Raw genomic sequence first — 23,025 nt, 5'->3', positions numbered from 1 at the left:
AACGGCTCCTCACCAATTAATTCTTTGTTGCGAGCATCCACAGCCAGATTTCTCAGGGCTCCAGAGGCAGCTTTCACGACCCGCTCATGTTCATTGGTCAGGAGGTCAGCAATGGCAGAAAGAGCCTTCTCTTGACGCAGAGCTGAGCGGATATATCGACCATACTGCAAGTAGCACATGGAAAGAAGTAGAACAGATTATAAATGGTAGCAAACTAGTTAGCTAAGTCCTCCCATCTCCAAATCCATTTTGTAAAAGGTACTCACCGTCCAGCGCCCAGCACACAAGTTCTGGATGGCCCCTGCTGAGGCTTCTAGGATGGCAGGATTCTTGCTCTCCTTGAGGAGTGAGATGTATATCCGAACCACCTCTGGTTGAAATAAAAGTTCATAGCCTGCACAAGAAAGGACAAGAAAGCAGAGGACACTCATCAGTACCTACGAACCAGGCTCTGGCTGGTTGAACTCCAGTGTTAGTACTCTGGATTAATGGGTTTATGCTCCAATACCAGTAAACTCTCTAACCCCTCCCACTCACCCAACAGCAAACTCAAGAGGTCTGACTACTACATCTGATGTAGTCAGATGTAGCCTTAAGAATGTAGCCTTAAGAATAAATCAACCATGGCAAGAGCAAAACAGATATCAACTCATATGCAACTCCTGTCTCTCCCTCCTCCTAGCCTCTTCTCTCCTCCCACAGTTTACTCTGACCTTGCTTGGCACTGAAGGGATTCATTTACTCATCGATAGCACTCAGAGTTAAAGATTCCTCATCTCAGATGAATTATTTCTAACTTAAGTGAGTCATTCTGCCCACCTGAACTATGATTAAGTGAAAGGGGCTCAAATTTAATAACATCTGAATTTTTATATCCACGGGGAGCTGTGAATTTTGGACTCACCATATTGATGAATATAAAGATCCAAACTGTGATAAAGAGACTTCTTATAACAAGTAAAGTTTGAGTCCCAAGAACTAGTGGCTACTTAGGGTACTTAAGTTTCTGGTCTAGACTACCATCAGGTCCTTATCCTCAAGTAATCTGAAGAGTTGCCATAACAAGAAGTCCTTTGAAAGTTCCTGTTATTAGTTTCCAAATACTTCTGTCATCACTTCAAATCCTTAAGTCAGAGAAGACAGAACAGTGAACGTACTGTACAGCCTACTGTTAGGCTGCCAAACACCTATCTGTGGACTATGTTCATGAGCTCTATGGAGCCTGAGAAGAAAAACATATCTTACCTCGAGCAGGACTAGTTCTTTTAGGGAAATCCACTGTATCATTTATTGGATCCTCTGTGGGTTTTTTCCCTTTGGAAATTAAAAAAAGGGGGAAGGGGTAAAGAGTTTAAGAAAGGGAAGAGTCTACCCAGTATATTTTTTTATTCTTCAGTCAAAATCTTTGGATCAGAGATGCATCAAGAGGGGCAAAAAACAAGAAAACAGACAAACAGACAAAACACCAGGATCCCCAGCTTGTCCCTATCAGGTACAAGAACAGAAAACAGGCAGCACGTGGGTAAGACAAGGATAACCACTACTGTTGCTGCCGTCCTGAGTCCTGATAACTGGGGCTGCTGTCCAGAAATAGCATGCCATGAGCCATTAGCTCAGAAGAGCTAAACTTGTTTCAGTGGCCATCCTCAACTGAATTTTCCTACATGCATCCACAGGGAAGGGTTAGGCAAAGAAATACCAGGGAAGCTAAAACCAAAACATGCAAATTAGAAGTAGGTAAGCGCCTTAAAAGATTCCACTCACCTCTGGAGAACCACTCATCTTCCAGTGCATCACCCAAGGTGGAAAGTAGAGGAGAGAAATGAAGGAAGAAAAATGCGGCAGAGAGATGTCAACAGGATCATGGGAAAACAAGCAGGAAAGCGGAGAGGAAAAGAAAAACACAGGAAACACAAAGGAGGAATGGGGGAGAAGGCCCCAGATTAGTTGAGTTCTCGGCCTTCACTGCCCAATTACTGATGCCAATACCACCACCACCGCCACCACCACCATCATCACCACCATGAAGCACACGACACAGGGGAAGCGGCAGCAGAGCAAAAAGACACCCTTGACTGGGCTGATTCCTGTACTTGCTCAGCAAGTATTTTGCACCTAAAGCTAAACATGTTCCTTCCTCTCCCCATCCTTATATTAAAGAGCAAGGAACAAGGAACCAAGACTCACCTTTGCCCTTCTTGGCCCCAAAGCAACTGGCAGCATGTGGCCCAGTACTGTTGGCAACATTGGGAGGTGCCTCTTGGTAACGTTCTGCTTGTGGGATTTCTCGGTGAACTTGATACGACAAGTTCCGAAGGAGGCAAACACAGTTCTCCACAAGCTTGGGATCACAAAATACAAGGTTCAATGAGAGAAGAGAACAACTATAGTGATTTCCTAGCAAGTACAGGCTTCCACAATGCACGTATTAAAATATTTATCCTCAAAAGCACAGCCCAATTCATCATCTCTCACAATACCTCAAGTGCCCACGCTTCTCAAAATTCTTGTAGCCTCAGGCTAACAGAAGGTTTCTGCTACCATTTGGTGTGTTAACACAAAACTCAGGCTCACTCTGACTTTTTTCCTAATCAGAAAAAAAATGCAAGTATGGCTAAACAGCTTTAAAATATATAGGTGAAGGAAATTCTAAAGAAAACAGTTTTCGTCTATGGTGAACGCCCACTTTAAGGAGTGGGGGCTGGTATAGGTATCTAATGTTATTTGAAAGCCTGAGATGATAGGTCTGCACTATGGGTACCTCACGGTTGTTGTAAATGGAATTCTCACCCATTAACCTACCTTGCTGTCTGAATCTTTCTGTCCAATCTCAGCCTGAACAATGAAAATGAGAGCATCCACCAAACCGTCACATTCCCGAAGTTTCCGGCGAGCTTCACTCCTCTCCGAGCTGACATTCCTGAGGGGAAAAGGAGAGGCTTCAAGATGACTAAAATCTAGAAACCCTCTCTTAATATCCTTAACATCTACAAGCCCCCTTAATATCTTTTCTTTTCACTGTAACAAATAACGAGTACCTGTTATAAGGAAGGCACTGGAGTTGACAGAAAGTTGAATAAAACAGTTCCTGCTTTCAGGACATTTATAACCAGGCCAGGGAGAGGGGTGTATAAATAAAGTATACCAACAACAATAATTTAAGACAGAATAGATACTTCTTCTATGGAAGTACAAGTGAAGAATAGGGGCAGAGCACATAGGGGTATATTCCAAAGAAAGAATATATCGCACATTTACGGGGTATTAGAAAAAGAAATCAGGAAAACTTACATGAAATAAAAGCACTTGAGTTTAGCTTCAAAAGATAAATAAGCAGAGAAAGGCATTGCAGACAGAGGAAGAGCTCTTCCTCACTCTATCCTTCTAGTAGTTTGTACTCCATTTGTTGCATTTATCGCAGCCTGACTTGAAATACAAATAATTGAAGGCAAGAACACAGGTACACACAAGCCTAGGACTAAACGACTGCCTTACGTGGAGTAGGTATTGAACAGATGTTTACCAAATTATATGAACAAAGTCAAAGAGGCACAGAAGTGAGGAAGATATGTGGTTTACTTGCCGTTCCCCACATAAGGCATATATGATATGCAAGGGAGTAGTGACAAAGGTAGAAAAACAGGTTGAAGTCATAGTATGCAATACAAATAGGAACGGAGGCTGAGTGACAGTAAGGAGTTTAAACTTTTTTTAAAAGCAATTTAAGTTAGTCTTCAAAAATTCTACCTTCATACTCTCAGAACCCTCATGTTACCTAAGGCAGCCAGCTGTGTTGGTGAGCACGGACTCCCACTCGATGTGGCGCGGCTTACAATCTTCACTAGGTTCCCGCTCCCAACCAGAATGCGGAATGATCACTTCATCTGTCAAGGCATGCAGTGCATGGTCCACAATCTCCATTTTGATTGAGTCATGGGATGAGAGATTCCACAGGGTTCCTGGCAGAGACAACTCATCAGATAGCTCTCCAGCACCCAAGACAGTATGCTTGAAGAATGCCGAAGAGAATGCCCTATTCCAACATTTCTCAGTCTTCCCCAATGACCAAATACCTTGTAATGATATTCAAGCTCTAGCCTGTGACCCACAATAATACATTGTACATTATGGCTCAATACAAATATACATCCCATGAAGTTAGGTTTCATAAAACAATACTTATTATAAGCCATACCCTCTAGGCTATCTACACCCACTTCTCAATCCCAGCGCCACTGACATTTTGGGCCAGATAATTCTTTGTTGTGGGGAGCTGTCCTGCCCAACATTAAATGTTTAGTGTATGTCCAGAGTTTACTCATTTGATGTTAATAGCACTCCCTCCCAACCTTCCCAAGTTATGACAACCAGAAATACCGCCAGACATTGCAAATTTCCTCTGGGGGGCAAGATCACCCCCAGTTGAGAACTAATGATCTATGCTATTTCTTTTTCTTTCTTTCTTTCTTTCTCTTGGAACGCTGATTGTGATCCACAAAGTTGTGTTCAATACACACTAATGGAGTATGACCCACAATCTGAAAAACCACTCTTCTAAAGCAAGGACCACAAGCACAAATGCCTATACATGCCAGGCAGGTGAGTCAGGACAAGCAGGTATTTTAAAGAAATTACAAGAATATGGGTTAAGTGCCAACTGACACTCAGCTTCAATTCTGGGGAGACAACTTCCTAAGTAGTGGCAGTTGGTCAGAGATAACATGTTGGAAATTATTGCGAACTGGAGAGCACGTGCCCCAATCAGCTCAGACCAGCTACTGCCAGGTAGCAAAATAGATCCATTGCTACCAGTTCCCGCACGTTTAAAATAGAAGGCAAGAATCTGGAATTTTAAGTGAAATCTTCTGCGTTTAAAACATTAGCAAACAATGCTTTAAAATTTGGAAAACCTTGCATGATCCAAATCTGTGAGATGGATCTGACCCAAAGGCCACAACATTTAATCAACAGTCAAAGGACTAGAAATCCTTCTAGTTCTCAATCTCTCTAAGGGATAACAGTGACCCTAACCTAGCAGTTTCCCTTGGGCCTAGAACTCACCAGTAATAACTTCAGTGAGGTCCATATCACGAGCCTTTCGGAGTAATCGCACAAGAGCAGGAACACCATCACAGTTTTTTATAGCAATCTTGTTATCCTGGTCACGCCCGAAAGAGATATTCTTGAGAGCTCCACAGGCGCCAAGGTGCACTTCTTTCTTGGGGTGGTCTAACAAGCCCACCAGTACTGGGATACCCTTGAGCTTCCGAACGTCAGTCTTCACCTTGTCATTGCGGTAGCACAGGTGTTGCAGGTATGCAGCTGCATTGGACTTGACAGCATCCAAACGGAATCCTAGCATGGCTATCACCTCTGGCAGCTCTGGCTGTCTCCAATTTGGGGGTGGAGGCCCTCCCTTGCGCAGGCTATCCAAGCTCGCTAAACTTCCCCGTTCGTGCTGGGCCAAAGGAGCCCAATAGTACTGGTCTGATGGTACCTCCTCACCAATCATGTCTTCATAGCTCCTGCAGTGTTGGAAGAACCGGAAAGAAAAAAGGAATACATTAAGTTGTTAAGCCTGGTTTCTTGGGGGGCTCCCATTACCCCTCATCTTCAAGGAATGAGTAACCCCAGCTCTAGTACACTAGATGTTATCTCTCCTTTGCATAAAAAATATACCGATCAATTTTTCTTAATGAGATAAGGCAATAATCTTAAACGCATCTGCAATTAGATTAAAGCTGCCATTTTTTTCTGTGAAGTTTACTAGCTTGGAGGAGCAACAAGCATTCGGAGAGTTAATCACAAAAAAGAACCAAATCCTGACTGCTTAGCGTTTGAATGATATCTGACACCTACTAAACTTCTCCAGATAGAGATTGAAATAAACCTTCAGACAGCAGAGTTAATGAAACCAACTGACTTGGTACCACAGAAATTAGCGAACAATGTCTGAGAACAGCTCTCATAAGGTCTTAGGCTAAAGGGAAAATAAGGCATTTACTTACACACAGGAAAGAGCTGGTGGAATAAGACCCTTAAACACATTTCACATTTAAGTCTCTCCTTACCCTATTTTGGAAATTATTACAAAAGAGATGATAGAGTAAAAGCAGTAAAGGATGTCTTAACACCTCGTGTGAGGACTTGGCTTTGGTATTGATGAGGTAGGTGTAAGCTTGAACATTAGTTTGCACCAGTTCATCCCAAGGTCATCTCTGCTACTCAACAAATGTGTTTGAGACATAATTTCTAGTCTCCAGTTTCTAAAGACAATACTTCCAATTCTGTCAAAATAGATACTACTGACCACCATCACATTTGGGATACCCAGTCACTATGAAAAGGAACAGACAGAGCAACTGCAGGTAAAGAAAAACATCTAACCAGAGATATTGCTTCCTATTTCAGTACTACCAACGACCACTAGAGGGTGAGTCTGTCACACTATTATTTATTCATAACCACCAGGAAGGAAGAGACCCATTATCAGTGAGCTCATCTCACTCTGTGGCTCCCACAGGAGAGAGGAGAATCCATTGTGTGGAACTCTCCAAATAAGCCCGTCGTTTGTTCCGCAAAACCACTCCCACTGTCACCAAACCCTCAAGGTTTTAGCCTGAGCAGAGGGCCTGCCTCATAGCTGTCAACATCAACCACTCAAAAGTGATTTAAATGGACAAAGCAGTTAGTAAAAGATCACTATTTTGCAATATCAGTGAAACAAAATAAGCAGGTTATATAGCTGAGTTTTAAAAGTAGGCAACTAAACAGCATATTAAGATTCCATTTCAGTAGGGGAAAAATAAAGTCAGAGTGTGTTTACATGTATAAGAAAAAGAACTCAAAGGAAAAGCATCAAAATGTTAACAGTAGTTCTTTATCAATGGATGGTGTGCTTATCTAGTTTTGTAGTGATGATGTTTTTACTTTTATTATTATTTTAATATAAGCAATTACAAAACAACTACCATAACTGAAGATTTTGGTCACTCAAGTTATTTTTACAAGTGGATCATGACATTCTTTCCTTTGTCTTACAAATAACAAAGCTGTGCCCAGAAAGATTAAATGACTTGCTTAAGGCTACACAGCTAGTGGCAAAGGCACAACTAGAACCAAGGTCTTCTGGTTCAGTGCTTTTTCTACAAATCATTCTGCCTTACTGTTTTCGTTTGACCTTGTATTACTCTCCTAGCCCCAGAACAGGAAGCAGCAAATGTTCTTGCTAGTCAAGCAGGTTTCCAAGTCCAGTATCACCCTGGAATAAACCCAAGAACCAAGCCCAAGCCCTCTTTCTTTATGTCAGTTGCCACAGCAAGGACAACACAGAATGACCTGGCCACCAGCACCCACCTAGATCCAATCCCTCTACTAATGAGGAAGTCAGAAAAAGCAGACTTGTCAACAAAGAGAAGAAGCCAACACCCTAGGCAGACTCCTTTGGTGATAGCTGTTATCTACCACTACTCCAAGTTGCACCAACTAAGGCCTGATGTGCCCCCACCCCAGGAATAAAAGATGAATCACATAGGAGGTGGATTTGCTGTCCAAAAGACACCTGAAAGGTGAGTGACTCAGGCTTAGGTAATGAGGCCTCTACCCCTGGGCCCAGCCCAGTCTGCTGTTCACCAAAGCTACGTCATATAAGTAAAATGAGCACCAAGGCATTTGTTTTAGAAAGTCATGACCTCATACAGAAATTCAGCAACAGCTGTTAGGATATCCTTACCATTAAGACATCCATAAATCTTCTCCCTTCATTCTTATCGTTTCTCTTTGCCTGGAAAACAGTCTCTGATTTATTCTAAAGCCGGATTGGCAGCCCATGGGCCAAACCTGTTTTCTGTACAGTCCCAAAACTAAACTAAGAATGGTTTTTATATTTTTAAAAGGTTGTAAAAAGAAGAACAACGGCATACAACAAAAACGATATACTGTTTGCAAAGTCTAAATTAGTTCTATTTGGTCCTTTACAGAAAAGGTTTGCCAACTCGCATTCTAAAGCATTTTTTCAAGGCAAACCATCTACCAGTCCAAACGTCAATTACTACCTTTTTCACATCACCAAAGAATCCCCAGGGATAAACAGTAAAGTCGGAATTAGTGACCTTTCAGAGTGTCAATAATGTACCACCCTCTAAGGAAGCCACCCCCATTTCACTTTACAATCAAATGTAAGCACCTAAGCACAAAGTGTCAGGGTTTTCGTGAGATCAAGGTTTGTTTTTATTTGAGATTAAAACCATCACAGCGAAGGTTCTTATATATACCCTTAACTATCTATTCTGGCCTAAAACCCTCAACCTTGTTCTTAACACCAAACCAGAAGCTGAAGAAATTCACAAGAACAAATATTCCATAGCCTCAGACACCAGGTTCCAAAAGGGGGTCAAATCTTAGGCAGAAAATATAGAAACTCTTGGCACAGAAACAAAGGCCACTCTTCAGAACACAGACCAAGAACCATCACAAGTTGTTTTCTATAATTAAAATATATAATTTCTACAATGAAAAAGAGACAAAAAAGCATGTCAATACTTAGTAAAATCAGAAAAGGGAAGAAAAGGGTGGTCTTCCACAAAAACAGGCAGAGGAGGGGGCCACAACTACCTCTGATCCCAAAAAGCACTTAGACGGAGAAGGAAGAGCAACCCCTTTTTGCTGTCTTTGAAAGACCCTTTTCTTCCCTTTTTCTTGCCTACCTGAGGCGTCGCCGAGGGTCAGAGGGTGTCCCAGTCCGACGGCCAGTGCCATAATCAGACATCATGCCGTAATCCACGTCATCGTAGCCCATGCTACGCTGGTCATCCTCGAGCCCATAAGGCTCTGGATGAAAACGATGCAGATCCACACTGCTCCCACCTACCCGAACCTGTGGCTGGGGCCCATAGACATCCTGTCTACTGGGTGCCCGGTAACCTTCCATGCTGGGCCTATACCGCTCCTCAATGCGGGTCACCCGGGACAGACTGCCATAGTTGTCACTGCTACTTGGATAACCATCTTCATAGTGGCGGCTATATCCATCAGGAGGGTAGTGGAAGTTCCTGGGAAGGGTAGCAGTGCCTGCTTGCCCCACATAGGGGCCAGGGCCCCCGTTGCCATTCTTGCGGAAGTCACGACCCAGAGTCTGGATATAGTTGTTTGAAACTGATGAGGCATCTACAGGCAGCCCATCTGGTCCCATAGGGACTGGCTGGACTGTCCGTGTTGTCACAGTCTTCACTACTTTCTTGACCTTCAAGTAAAGAAAGAGAAAAGAAAAATTAATGAAGTGAACAAATTAAGCTTAAATTCTAGACCACTCTAAGAAAAGAAACGAACCTCTACCCCCAGCTCGCTTTACCTAGAAATGCCATGCAATCTACCACCTACCCTTCTCTCCATCTTATAGGAATTCTCCAGGCAAGGAAAATTGCACAGGCAGTTAACTATGCCTCTAAGGGAAGCTACTGCAGACTCTTCCTCATTCCATTAGATCTTCCCATATCTCTTCTATCTTCTCTGTCTACCCAGAGATCACTTTCTCTATGCCTTTACCACAGATCAGTGGCTCCTCACCCACCCTAATTAAGTGCTCAGCCCCTCCCCTTAATGAAGACCATAGGAAGAACTTCCCCATCATCCCAGACCTTGTACAAGTCTTAGCTTACTGTGGTCTCTGTGCGCCGAGTGGTTCCATCATCCGAGGTCTCCACAGAGACAACAGACATGGCTCCCTCAGGGTCCTCCTCCGTGTAGGTCTCCACAATCTGCCCTGGCTCCTGCATCCTGGGGATGGTGCTATACAAAAGGTGACTGTGATCCTACATGGAAAAGAGAAAACAGAAAGAGCTATTATTAAGCCACATATACTAACAATCCATCCCAATGAGAGGCACTGCCTCCCTAAAGACACTGCACCTTCCATGGGCCCCAGGACTTTTAGAGGGGTGCCTGTCCCCACTTTTGAATTTGTACAAAAGGGCAGAAGACATAATTTCCCAGTTCTAGTCACTTAACAAACAGGAACTGAGTTAGCTATAGCTACATCAACACCCAAGTGACAGAGACAGCAGATATAACTTCCCAGTTCTGATCATCTAAGTGAATATGAACCGTGTTAAACTGCAGCTACATCTACATCTGAGGGATCCTTCAAAAAAAAAAAAAGTTCACCCAGTAAGAACTTTTAAGATGAACCAGAAAACCCCAATAAGAGCTATCTTCTGAATAGCTCTATGCTATTCTTCAGATATGCCTAAGGCTCAAGGTCAGCCAGATTCTAGGCATGGTTTTCTGCAAAGTAGAACCACGCCCATTCTAGAAAAGGGATGCAGTAATTGAGAGATCAAATACTGGATCAATGGGCATTACAATTAATTCCAAAATAAAACTACATTTATACTTTGAAACTCCATTTTTTAATTTTCCTAAATGAAAGAAACTAATTAATGGGCGCTTACAATGTGCCAGGCACTTTAGAAGACACCAATATGCTCTTAAGCTGAGGAAGTAAGAAAGATATGAATAAGCAACCCAGACCTTGAGCCAAAAGAATTACCTGGGGTCCGTTGAGTTTTAGATCTGAAAATTTCTGTCGCTCAAGGTCAACATCGCCCACAAACCGGCCGTTCTGAAACATAGCCCACAAGAAGACAATTCATTTTGTGGCCTTCTTTTGCTCTATCAAAGACAAATGATCTTTGTTCCAAACAGGAAAAGGCCTTTCAAGAAGACATTTGTGGCCTGGAGTCCTTCTGTCAGTACAGATAAAAGAAGCACATCACTCCTTAGACTTAACACCTCAAAATTGGAACCGGGCCTAGAACTCTGGCAGACTGGGTCTCTGGAACATAGGAACGTAAGCTCTATGAGGGCAGAGGTTTATTGTGTTTTGGTTTTGGTCAGTTTTGTTCACTGTCTCCCTAGTGCCTTGATCAGTGCCTGGCACATAATAGGTACTCAAAAACTATTTTCTGAATAAACAGCAGAGACTCAGATAAGTTCCCCACGAAATCTTTTTGGAAAGCCATAAGAACATAAGGAAACTTGGAAAGCCTAGGTTGGGGGGTTTCCAAAGCCTTCTTTATTGTTTCATGCATCTTCATGCTCTACAACCACTGGAAACTCCCATACCAGGCAGCTTTTTAAAGAAAGAGGCAAGAAGTATGAGTTTCTCTTTCCAAGTAGAAAGAAAACAAGTATCTCAACTCCCCTCAAGCAGGTGTCTCAGTATCTTCATCACCAATTATTAGAGCCACAGAACACGTTCAAAAATGTCATTCTTAAGTTGCTCTGTCTTAAACAGCAGGAAATAATCTAATAACATTATACTACGTAAAAATACATTTGACTACTCCCCTTCAAAAAGAATACAGTGAGATTCAGCCACCTTGGGAGACTCTTCCCCCACCCTACTCCCATTACATAGGGAGTGTAATGCTGTAGGGAAAGGAAGTTAAACATTACTTTCAGGAAGAAGGAAGGGTGTGGTTTCATTGCTGAGCAGAAGTTAAAAATAAAAGAGAAAGAGAGAGAGAGAGAGAATCCACGTACTAAATCCTGGAATTCCCCACCACCTCCAAGGCTGAGCAATCCTGCTCTCCTTTTCAATACATACCCCTCCCTCAACCCTAACCCTCTATTCTTGTTCCTATAAAAATCCTAGGAACACTGCAAACACACTGCTTCCAAATTCCTGATCATCCCCAATTGGAATTATATCCTCTCACTCAACACGCTCCTTAGCATGAGGGACCTTCTCCATCTTAAAAAATAAATAAGTAATCAATGAAAGGACTTATTGGAGCATGAGCACTGTTCTTCGTTCCCATCAGAGATCTCTTAAAATGAAGTCTATCAGGCAATGCCTACTACATACACATACACACACACACACACACACACACACACAAAAAACCTCAGACAGATTACATCACAGCGAAGTCAGACTACAGAAACCATAGGAAACACAAGATACTTCTCATTTCTAACACCAACTCTCCCAAGTCACAGCAGAGTCAGCCAACCCAGAGACCACTGGCTCCTGTGGTTATTTGGGTTAAACAGCAGCATGATGCTCGCTCTCCAACTCTAACCGAAAGAATTAACAATAACCCCTTCCTCCAAGGAATGATCTGCACAGCCAACAAGAAGAGCATGGCGCAGGGATGCACAGTTTATGAACGCTGACTGCCACACCTTCTGAGCAAACTGTTCTCTGAGGGAGGATACAAGATGCCCAACTGCCCCAACCACTAAGTAGGCATTTAATTTCCTTAATTTCTGATATGGGGGCGGGGGGGGGGACATACAAGAAAAAAAACAAGTAACCTGAGCACAGCTTCAAATTATAGGATCTGCCATTACTAGAACTGCATCCCAGAAACCCCACTCCAGCAAACAAGAAGTCAGATGGATGCTTCTAGAGATAAGTCCACCCAACTCAGCACAGCAGCAATATTCCCTATCTCTTAATCAGCATTTATCACGCCTGTAAAGGTTATCATGAGGCATGGGCACTGGACAGCCCATAACCACGAGGAGAGTAGTTTCCCAAGAAGGATCATAGTCTCTCTATGACCATGCCAAAGTCCTACCTGCAGGTCTGATGGAGAGAGGGGTTACCTGATGCCGGCGGGTGAGGGTGCCGTTGGCCATGACCGGGTTGGCATCTTGTGGTGAGACCCGGACGCGTTCCAGTTGCGCCGAGACGTGGCGCCGTTCCTCCTCCAGCGCCCGGGTCAGCTTCTCAAACTGGGCCTCTTGTTCCTTCACAGAGGCCAAGATGCTGGCGGTCGACTCCACCTCTGAGTCGTCCATGAAGGTAAGGGGCAGAGCCGCCGCAGGGCAGGGTAAAAAGGGAAGGTGGATCACAGGGGGAGGAGGAAGGAGGGAGAAGGCCTCCCTCACTTCACACTACCGGGAAAAGGTAAGAGAGAGGAGAGAAAGAAAAGGTCACAGGTCAGAGAAGACAGATGAATTATTAATCCCAGAGCCAAAGATGCCCTCTCGTGGTTTTACTGCAGCACAGAAAGAGAGCCACCACCAAGCCTGGACCCACCACCAGTGTCTGTTCAAGCAGGATCCTTTGGCCATTACCCTCTTCAACACCCCACAAGAAATACCTATTGAAAGGAAAAGTGCAACTAGATCCAAGGGAGAATGTGCCTAGGGGCTGTAGTCATGACATGAGTTTAAAATTAGGTTATTCTCCCCTGGAAAAATTTGCTGGCATCAACTCAATGAAAGATGTAACTCCACAGTATAGACAAGCACACGCTCTCCTGCTGGGGCGAGCCACCTCTGAGATACAGGGGCAGTACAGATCTTACTTAACCTCTCCCAAATCTGAACACTGAAATTGCTGGAGTGGTGGCAAAATATACTAAATGAATATGCTAAATTAAAACGCCGGTAAGAAATGGATGCAGTAAAAAAAATTCCCACCATCAAAGGCAGGAAATAAAACTAAAGCCCTCAAATTGGATACATTTATAAAGGGATTTTCTACTTCTAAAAACTATACTACAGGGCTTCCCTGGTGGCGCAGTGGTTGAGAGTCCGCCTGCCGATGCAGGGGACACGGGTTCGTGCTCCAGTCTGGGAGGATCCCACATGCCGCGGAGCGGCTGGGCCCGTGAGCCATGGCCGCTTACCCTGCGCGTCCGGAGCCTGTTGCTCCGCAACGGGAGAGGCCACAACAGTGAGAGGCCCGCGTACCGCAAAAAAAAAAAAAAAGCAACACTATACTACAATATTGAGGGCAGAATGTGTGCCTTGGCTAACAGAGGCAAGAAAGCAACAGAATAAAAAAGTCTATGTGTAAAAAGGCAACATTTTCAGTGACCTTCACATCTCTTTGTGGAGTAGGAAAAGGAGCATTATATTAAATTATAAAGTTACCCCTTGAAGTAGTTCGTATTCTAACCTTCAATTAATAGCTGGAACTTCCTACATCTCTGTTATCCTGCAGAAAGCTCTAAACAGGCTACATTTTTACCTCTTTACATATTCCAACTAAGGGTAAATATCCAAGTATCTAGAGGGTTTATGTGTACCACTTCCACAATAAATGATATTCAGAAGCGAAGAGTTCCCCATACCCTATTACATAATCTGCAAGCTGGCTAGTAAGTGGAGGGGCATTGTAGTCATACTGTTGGATTTAGTAGGGTTTCTCTCTTATAAGTTGGCTATAAGAGACTTTCTGGTCAGCCCAAGATATACCACGTTGAAAGGCAGGTTTTAGAATAAACCCTCTCCCCTATTCCCCACCCTCTCCTCAACCCCTCCAGAAAAAAGGCACTTAAAAATTTTTTTTATTCTTAATAAACATATTTACATACACACCTGTTTAGAGAAGGTCGTAACTGATTGGTTTAACAGAGAACAGCCCAGTCTAGATTCAAAATATCATGGGAGAAGCATCCCAGCCACCACAGCAAGGAGGAAGCAGGAAGAAGAGAGCTGTAGAAATATTTGGAGGAAAAATAGGAATGAGAGGAAAATAAAATATACCTAATACATTAAAAAAAAAAGAGCAGCAAGGGCACGTGTTGGGGAAAAAACAATCTGGGAATGGAAGGGAGTAATTTAAAATACGACTTGGAATTGCTTAATGTGACAAATGCCCTTTGGACTTTGCTCTGTTTTCAAATACTTGGACCTTGGTCGTAGTTTTCATTAAAACCTGGATTCTACTGTCATGTCAGAGTTCCTCTACATGTATTTCTGTAGAGAACCAGGAGCAGGTCATAATATGGATATATATTCACTTACCCCCTGTTCCCAGCAACCAAATTGGGAAGGAAAAAAAAAATGGCTGTTGGAATGCCCTTCCCCCTCCTTCCCACCCCTAAGGCAGAAACCTCAGAGCCCAGTCCCAGCATGCCCACAAAGATATTGAGAAACCAATGCAATAGTCGTCGTGGGGAAGACATGTGGGGACTAGCCTAGGCTAAGCCTTTAGCTTCAGTTCCCTTTCCCACGCTCCCCAGAGCCCTAAACCAAGCACAATCGCTTGGGCCTGCTTGCTTTAGAGTATATGTAGTATTCAGCAAGCAAGAGTACCCAGAGGAACTGATAAATAGGTACCCAATAAACTCCTTAATTAATTCTCCATCACCAAGACTCCTTCCAGTGGATCTAGATCTCCTTCCAGTGGATCTAAATCCAAGAATGTGGCAGTCTTTTTTCCAAAGTCCTCCTACCCAGGCTCTGGGCTCCCGCAGTCACTTATCAACTCCTGTTCTTCCTTTAGGTCCAAAGCCCATTGTCACTTTCTCAATTCCCACCCTGCACTCCAACAGGCCACTCAAAGGTCTTTAATAAGTAGCCTTATTTTTTTTGAATGTTGCTCCCTTTTCATCTCTGTTACTTCATTTGCACTTGCCCTCATCTGCTATGTACAATGACCTATGAACCTTCCACACCAAGAGGACCCAGAGCTGGGGAGATTCTTCCAGTTCTGGGTTTCAACAGGGTCTGTCTGAACTGTAGTTAGCACTCTGGCAGTCTCTGCCCTGTAATCTTCTTTGCTAATAAAAGACCAAACTACCACTACTTCAGGCATACAGTGCCAACACTCCCTGTTGCACAGAGAAACTGTCACCCTTCCATAAAATTGCCACTTTCTGCCCCCACAACTTTAGCTAATACAATACAGGGAGTTAGGAAGGGCAGTAGGGCCTCTACCCAGGGCTCTAGGTCGGGAAGCAATATCTGGAAAAACATCAGCTTCTCCCATCTTCGTGGCTTTAAAAGCTGACCACCTGGCTCTAATTTGGAGAAGAAGGCAGAAAAGTTAAGAAAAAGAAGATCAGATTCCTAGGCCTAACAGCATGGGGGAAATTTTCTGCCTGAAAGAGGGCAGAAGCAGAGCTTTGTAGGACAGAACTGGACTCAGAAGACAGGTCCAAGTCCTGGCTCTGCCACTAGCCAACAATGGCAGTAAGTCACTGCCACATTCTCATCTGTAAGATGCCAATACCACCAGCCCCGTCTAACTCAGAGTTGCTGTGAGGATCGGCTGAGAATTTAATGCTATACAAATGTGAGGTATTAAGTTGTTTCAAGAGTTAGTTTCTATCTTCCAATTACATTACTTAATAGTAATGCCTCAGCCCAAAACTATTTTGTGAACTAGTAGACGAAATTAACTGGATCAAGTGCATAACTGGGTTCTAAGGAGAGGATGAGGCTGGTTTCCCTACTCCAACACTATTTACTAGGAGGTCCCACCTAGACCAGTGTTTCTGGGACACAGGGTGCTTCTCCTAAGTGCCTGGCAGTTATCACAGAATTACACATCTGCTACAATGAGCTCTCGATTCCCTGTGTGAGGCCTTAGCAGTTTATTACTAAGGAGAAAGGGAAGGTGAAAAGAACTAGCAATTACTGAATGTTTTACATTTACTATCCTGGCAATCCTTACAGCAACTCTAAGGAAGTTTTACTGCAAATGAGAAAACAGGCTATAGGTGTAGAAATTACCCAAGGTCTCAGTTAATAGCAAATTTTGAACTTAAGTCCAATATAAAATGGACAGTCCAGCACCTCTCTCTTACAACTCTTAAGAGCTTTCTACCCAAACATCACAGGAAAAAGGGAAAAGAAAAAATTTCCATTTATCTTTAGGTTAAAGGGTTATCCATAATGTCTACAAATAAGAAATAAGTGGGAGAAAAGAAGTAAATGGGAGGAAAAAGAAAGCATATGTGGGGGAAGAGAACGAAGCAGTTAGGCAAGATATATAGTACCCCACCTCACAACTCAGAGACTTGAGAGTCTTCTCCATGCCAAACATACACATCATAAGAAAATTATACTATAGACCAGAATCTGCAAACCATTAACTGATGTTGGCAGTTAGAATCAGGGAAGCCTTGAGACTACAGGCCAACGTCTTTACAGGCTGGCCACTTACTATGGATTACACTTGTCCTCACTTAAAAAAAGTTCATCGGGAATTTCCTGGTGGTCCAGTGGTTAGGACTTGGGGCTTTCACTGTCGTGATCCCGGGTTCAATCCCTGGTCAGGGAACCAAGATCCTGCAAGCCAAGCTGCACAGCCAAAAAATAAAAAAAGATCATCAAGGAATTGCCAGGGTGAGGGAGAGGAGCAAAGTGAACAAGTGAACCTTGCAATTCCCCAACAGTAGATTTTCTCAGAGTAACTGGTTTTACTCTTTTTTTAAAAAAAATAAATTTATTTTATTTATTTTTTTATTTTTGGCTGCATTTGGGTCTTCGTTGCTATGTGCAGGCTTTCTCTAGTTGCGGTGAGGAGGGGCTACTCTTCGCTGCGGTGCACGGGCTTCTCGTTGCGGGGGCTTCTCCTGTTGCAGAGCATGGGCTCCAGTAGTTGCGGCGTACAGGCTTCAGTAGCTGCGGCGTGTGGGCTTCAGTAGTTGTGGCACGAGGGCTCGGTAGCTGTGGCTCACAGGCTCTAGAGCGCAGGCTCAGTAGCTGTGGCACATGGGCTTAGTTGCTCCACGGCATGTGGGATCTTCCCGGACCAGGGATCGAACCTGTGTCCCCTGCATTGGCAGGAGGACTCTTAACCACTGCGCCACCAGGGAAGCCCTGGTTTTACTCTTAACAAGCCATAGGTCCTATAGACCTACGAGTCTACAACAAGGCTCCCACATTCAAGCAATGACAACAGTAAACATTCAATCTCTTCTGTAAGAATTCTGAACCAGAAGAAGTTGAATTAAATCAAATACCCAGAAAGACCAAACAGTCTGACAATGCCAACCAGGTAAAAGAGGAAAAGAAGAAAGTCACTTGCCAATAGCACAGTCCCCACAATGACTTGTTCTACTGTAAATTGGCCATAGAAATATAATTTGAAATTTTAATTTTTAGAGGTTAAGAACATAAACTTTGGAATCACACTGACTGCGTTCAAATCCCAGCTCCATTGCTTCTTAGCTATATGACTTTGGGCAAATCTCTCTAATCCTCAGGTTTCTTTTCTGTAAAATGGGAAAAATAAAATACACAGGGTGGTTGTGATGATTAAACGAGACAATCCATGGAAAGTACTTAGAAAATGTCTTGACGCACAGAAAGCTACTGCTACCAATACAATACTATTACAAACAGTTAACACAAGAGACTAGAGTTTTGGTCGTGTTGTTAGGGCTTTTGAATAAACCACACGTCTCCACATGTTCCCCTCTCCCACTTACTGTAGCTCTGTAAACTACAGGAATCCTTCACACTCTTAAAGGGAAAAAAAAAACAAAACTAAACTCCAGGCCAGGGGTCAAAAGACCCGGAGTTCAAGTCCTGGCTCTGCCGAAAACAAATTGTGAGACCTTGGAGAAGTTATAAATAACCCCTGTAAGTTTTACTTTTTATTACTTTTCAGAGTTTAGCTTTAATGGGCTAATATATGTAAAACTACAGGCTGGGTAACTCTGAACGTGTCTGCCGCCTCCATGCACTTCAGAGAAGTATATCCAAAGAGATGAGCAGGATCAGGCATAGAGGCCTCTGCGGAAAGCAGAAAAGTTACGTGTCTTCAGATGGAGAACTCTAAACCCCGAAAAATAGTCTTTGGGTTCTTAGGAAAGAAGTGTTATCTTCTGTAGAGCCAGGTCCAAACGCAGCCCTCTTCACTTCTTCCTATTTCTTCATTATGAAATCAAAACCAATTTTGATTATCCCTTTGATTATCAGAAAGTTTTTTTGATTATCAGAAAGTTATCCCTTCCCTCTAAATGCAATGATAAGCAAAATTCCTCTTCTACATCACCCTAGGGATTTCAAACTGCTTTTTTAAAAAGCACACTGAGCCTTCTATTAAAGAATACCAATCAATAAAATATAGCACCTGTAACACCACAGAACTGTATTACATAACATTCAAACCAAAAAAGGTAGGTCTTCCAAACACCGAAAAGGCATTCATTTGCGTTAACTGGCATTTGCCGCAAGTTCAAAGCAATTAATGCTGTTCAACCACAAACAGAGAAAATTGGCACCTTATTTTTAAATCAAAAGGAATGTGTTTTGTCAATAGTTTTTCTATGGCTTCTTATCACAGAGTGCTTATACCAAAGTCCAAAGTCTTAGTACTCCACCCACCACTTGAAGTTCCACCATCCAAAGCTTAGAACAATTCAAAGCTCAGTCAGAACAACTCTCATATTTCTCCCTGCTGGAAAAACTCACTCCCACGCTAACCCCAAGTCTCTGAACGTGACTTGCAATAAGATGGAGAAAGGACTCTGCTCACTTCACAGTCTCATGTCAACTGGGCACTTCTCAGAATTACAAAACTTGACATTCCAGAAATGGCATTGTCTTAGGTGTTTAGCAGTTTCTGTGCTTCCCTGGGGATCTGCTTTATGATAGGCTCAGCTTCTCCACTTAAGAGCACTCAAAAGGCTGACTGAAGGAGTCTCAGTTTTACAAGGAAGGACTAGGTCTCACTGTGTCCAACACAAATCTGATGAATTAAGGGAGTCTCCGGCAAATCACCCTCCTCTTAGGAAGGAGTGATCATTCTATCTCATTGGAGTTTCAGAGAAAAAAGGGAAAATAAATATATGAAAGGATTTTTTTTTTTAAAGAAATACTTGTTACAAGGCGGCTGAGCTAGCAATCTCTATAGGTCACTAGGACACCGTAAACATTCTAGTTACCTGTCAGGATTTAAAGTTTTTACTGTGACTTTAAAAGGAAAAAAAAAAAATCACCTCCACCGTCTTGACCCTAAATTCAGAAACCAGATGGAACATTCTTCTTGCTCTCTTTTCCCCTCCCAAGTATTCTGGGAACCCCCCAAACCATAAGATACTAAAATGTCTAAATGCTAGACTGGCTTTGAAGCAAAGGAAGGGTGTGGCTCTCAGCTCCTGAGGGGGCCCAGGACTGAAAGGGTATGGAAAGAAACAAAACCTGCTTCTCTCTGGAGAGTGTATGACACACACACAGGACTGGTCTAACAAGCCCTTCTGATCTCTCAGGCCAGGCCACCTCCTTCTCCTCCCCCACCACCCACGTGCCTCTCCAAGGCCTTCCACTGGGACAGATAACACTGAATTTTCTCTCAATCCTGAGCCTCTGAGACACATCAAGTTACTTACCTGTATCCCTGTTGCAACCCTGCCAAAGGCACCTCACGCAGCCTTATAAGGAGAAAGCAGAGCTTTAGGGAGAGGCCAATAAGAAAACAAAGATAAGAAGGAGGGGCAAAAAACAGAGGGAGGTGTCAGACTGGAGGAAGGGGAGAGGCCAAATGCCTTTCTCCATTCTACAAAAGAAGGGGAAAAGAGAGGAGGTCAGGTATACAATGGGAAATTAGAAAAAGTCTAGTCAAAATGGAACAGTAGTGTTTAACTCCTGTCATAAAAGAGAAATCCTAAAATTAACTAGGACACCTTACACTCTTCCCTACCCTAGGCTAGAAGGAAAAAATTCATGGAAAAAAAGCTTAACCTTAAGGTTTACTAGAGGCCACCCAACTGTCTGAGCTCACAGTCCTTTTTTAAAGTGGCAGCTTCTCACCAAACCTCCTAACTTTCTATCCCTGGCATTCCCACCATCTCTCTGCCCATCATTTGAAGATGACTTGGAAAAGCTGAAAGCATGTAACTGAATCATAGTTACAGTCCAGCTTCCTAAGAAAGCCCTGAGCCCTGAAGAGAGCAACAAGACACCCCTTCCATTAGGTTTAGAGTATGCCTCCCTTTTGAGACAAGCAAGAGAGAGAAGGTGTGAGTCTATGAAGAAATCATAGGAAATATGAAGGTCCTATTTCAGCTCAGGGCAGATAGCTGAAGGAAATGTTTCTCCCTATCTACAAGAAGAAAATCTGACCTTACAGGGGGAGAGAAGTTGTGAGTCATTAATTACTGACCTCCCCCTATAAATTTTCACAGATACTCTTCCCAACAACCTCTGAGGTAATGTTGGCCCCTTTTATAGATGAGTAAACTGTGCATCAGAAGTACTGGCTTCCCTGGTGGCACAGTGGTTAAGAATCCACCTGCCAATGCAGGGGACACAGGTTCAAGCCCTGGTCCGGGAAGATCCCACATGCCGCGGAGCAACTAAGCCTGCGCGCCACAACTACTGAGCCTGCGCTCTAGAGCCCACAAGCCACAACTGCTGAGCCCGCGTGCCACAACTAATGAAGCCCCTGTTCGTAGAGCCAGTGCTCTGCAACAAGAGAAGCCACTGCAATGAGAAGCCCGCGTGCCGCAACTAGAGAAAGCCCGTGTGCAGCAACAAAGACCCAATGCAGCCAAAAATAAATAAATTAAATTTAATTAATTTTTAAAAAAGTATTCACAAAAAAAAAAAAAGTATTCACTATCCCGCTCAAGGTCATCATATAACTAGTAAGTGGTAGAAACGCATCTCTTCTACTCCAAGTCCATGTTCCTTCTCCTTGATAGAGTGAAATGAGTATGAACTTTCTACGCTTCCTGTGGTTAAAAGTCATTCTAACTCAAATAGAGAAGGTGACCAAAAGTAAACTTTGGGGGGGAGGGGGGGAGGGGAGTGAGAAAGGATGAGGTGGAAGCACCTAGACCTTTGGGTATTGCCTTCATTCTAAAGAGCAAGACCTCACTCAATTCTGGAGAAGAACAGCCAGAATTGAGAAATACCTCAGATTTCCCATTTTAAAAGGAAAAAGAACTCAGGAGAAAAGGTGAGAGGAGCAAAAGTAATGGTATTACTTGGTACACAATCACCTACTTTTCCACTGACTGGCCCGCTATAGAAATCTGACTACTTGCCACATTCTCTAATCACAGCTCAAGAAAGAAATCTAATCACAAACATCCCTACTCTCATTTTTAACGTGACATCTCACTAAACCAAAAGCAAAGATCAGATCAGAGGTGGGGTGGGAAACAGAAGGAACTAGAAGCAGGGAAGACTGTGCTAGCCAGCATCAGAACAGAGGGGAGGGATTGTTCTAGCGGTATGTTAGCAATCTGCCTCTAGGGCAGCTGTCCTCCTGGGTAATCAAAGGCCGGCTTGTGTGTGTGCTCAGGGACTAGCCAGCCTGGCAAGAAGCTGAGGACTCAGCCACCCAATCCACAAAGTGAGAAGAGATGCCTGTTTCACAGCTGGAATGGAGGGCAGGGAAAACACAAAACAAGAGGAAAAGGCGGCGGGAGGGGGTGGGGGGCGGCGGGCGGGGACAGAGAATGTTACAGGTGCTATTTCAGTCTAGACAGAGGAGAAAAAAAAAATCCTAGGAAACTACCAACCATTCCCTAGTTAAGCGCAAACAGAGAATTGCCAGTACCTCTCAATACTAAAATAAAAAATGGGTAGGTTTCTCCAGCTCTGTATGTAGTAAGATGTCAACTGGAAGGATGAGACCTAAAATGTAGGGGCCCGGCATTGCCTGGTTCTCTCTATTCCTTTCAGACTCAACAAGGTATCTGCAATATACACAGGGAATAAACATAATACAAATAAACATCTATCTCCTTCTAAAATTCCTTTCTTAATTAAATCCTAGAGATCTGTAAATAATAGTAGCACACATAAAAGTCAGTGAGATCCCCAATGCTACGAGATCGAAGCCATTTATATAACTCAAGTGCTAAAACGCAAGAGGCCACAGTCAGAATTCACACTCCCTAATCCCTCGGAGTAGCTAGATGCTCTGAGACCCATTAGACACACAAAGGCTGCTCTCTTCTCAGTAGAGCCCTGTAGCAGGGCTGCTCTCCAGGGACAAAGAGATTTCACAGGAGAACCACAAAGACATCGCCCCTCTCCATTCCCCCACTCCCAGCTTTCTCACTTCCTGTCACAGTAGCACCAGACCACAGTCTCCCAGAAACAAACAAATACAAAGTGCTGGATTCTGGGCTTCAAGCCAACTGCATTCCAGGGCATCCTGTCTACCAATCACCAGCCAGAGCTCCCACTTTGCCCTGCTCAATTCCTTATCATGTTCAGGGAAAACAACCTTCCTCCCCGACCCAAGCCAACACTACACAGGACAAAGCTCAGGCCTTTAAGAATCATCAGAAAGATACTGTGTGAAGATCTAAG

General features: G+C 43.4%; 1 protein-coding gene across 4 annotated transcripts in view; it reads right to left on the bottom strand.

The window, feature by feature from the left end:
- The window catches only part of CTNND1 (catenin delta 1), a 46,302-nt gene that overhangs the window by 9,665 nt on the left and 13,612 nt on the right, over positions 1 to 23,025 (bottom strand). For 2 of the 4 annotated variants that reach the window (XM_060018942.1, XM_060018943.1), the window contains exons 2-13: positions 14,338 to 14,454; positions 12,613 to 12,903; positions 10,547 to 10,618; positions 9,657 to 9,809; positions 8,706 to 9,241; positions 5,062 to 5,525; positions 3,776 to 3,959; positions 2,803 to 2,920; positions 2,188 to 2,341; positions 1,246 to 1,314; positions 267 to 394; positions 14 to 164 (exon numbers count right to left, since the gene is read on the bottom strand). In XM_060018942.1, the coding sequence (XP_059874925.1) occupies positions 14 to 164; positions 267 to 394; positions 1,246 to 1,314; positions 2,188 to 2,341; positions 2,803 to 2,920; positions 3,776 to 3,959; positions 5,062 to 5,525; positions 8,706 to 9,241; positions 9,657 to 9,809; positions 10,547 to 10,618; positions 12,613 to 12,807 (2,224 nt within the window). In that variant the 5' untranslated portion in view covers positions 12,808 to 12,903; positions 14,338 to 14,454. The remainder of the gene's footprint in view (positions 1 to 13; positions 165 to 266; positions 395 to 1,245; positions 1,315 to 2,187; positions 2,342 to 2,802; positions 2,921 to 3,775; positions 3,960 to 5,061; positions 5,526 to 8,705; positions 9,242 to 9,656; positions 9,810 to 10,546; positions 10,619 to 12,612; positions 12,904 to 14,337; positions 14,455 to 23,025) is intronic. The other 2 variants (XM_060018944.1, XM_060018945.1) reach the window with 2 other exon arrangements.

Source organism: Delphinus delphis, chromosome 8 (assembly GCF_949987515.2).
Source record: "Delphinus delphis chromosome 8, mDelDel1.2, whole genome shotgun sequence".
NCBI lineage: Eukaryota > Metazoa > Chordata > Mammalia > Artiodactyla > Delphinidae > Delphinus > Delphinus delphis.
Note: the sequence above shows the minus strand (reverse complement) of the source record. Positions and strands in the feature narration are given on the sequence as shown.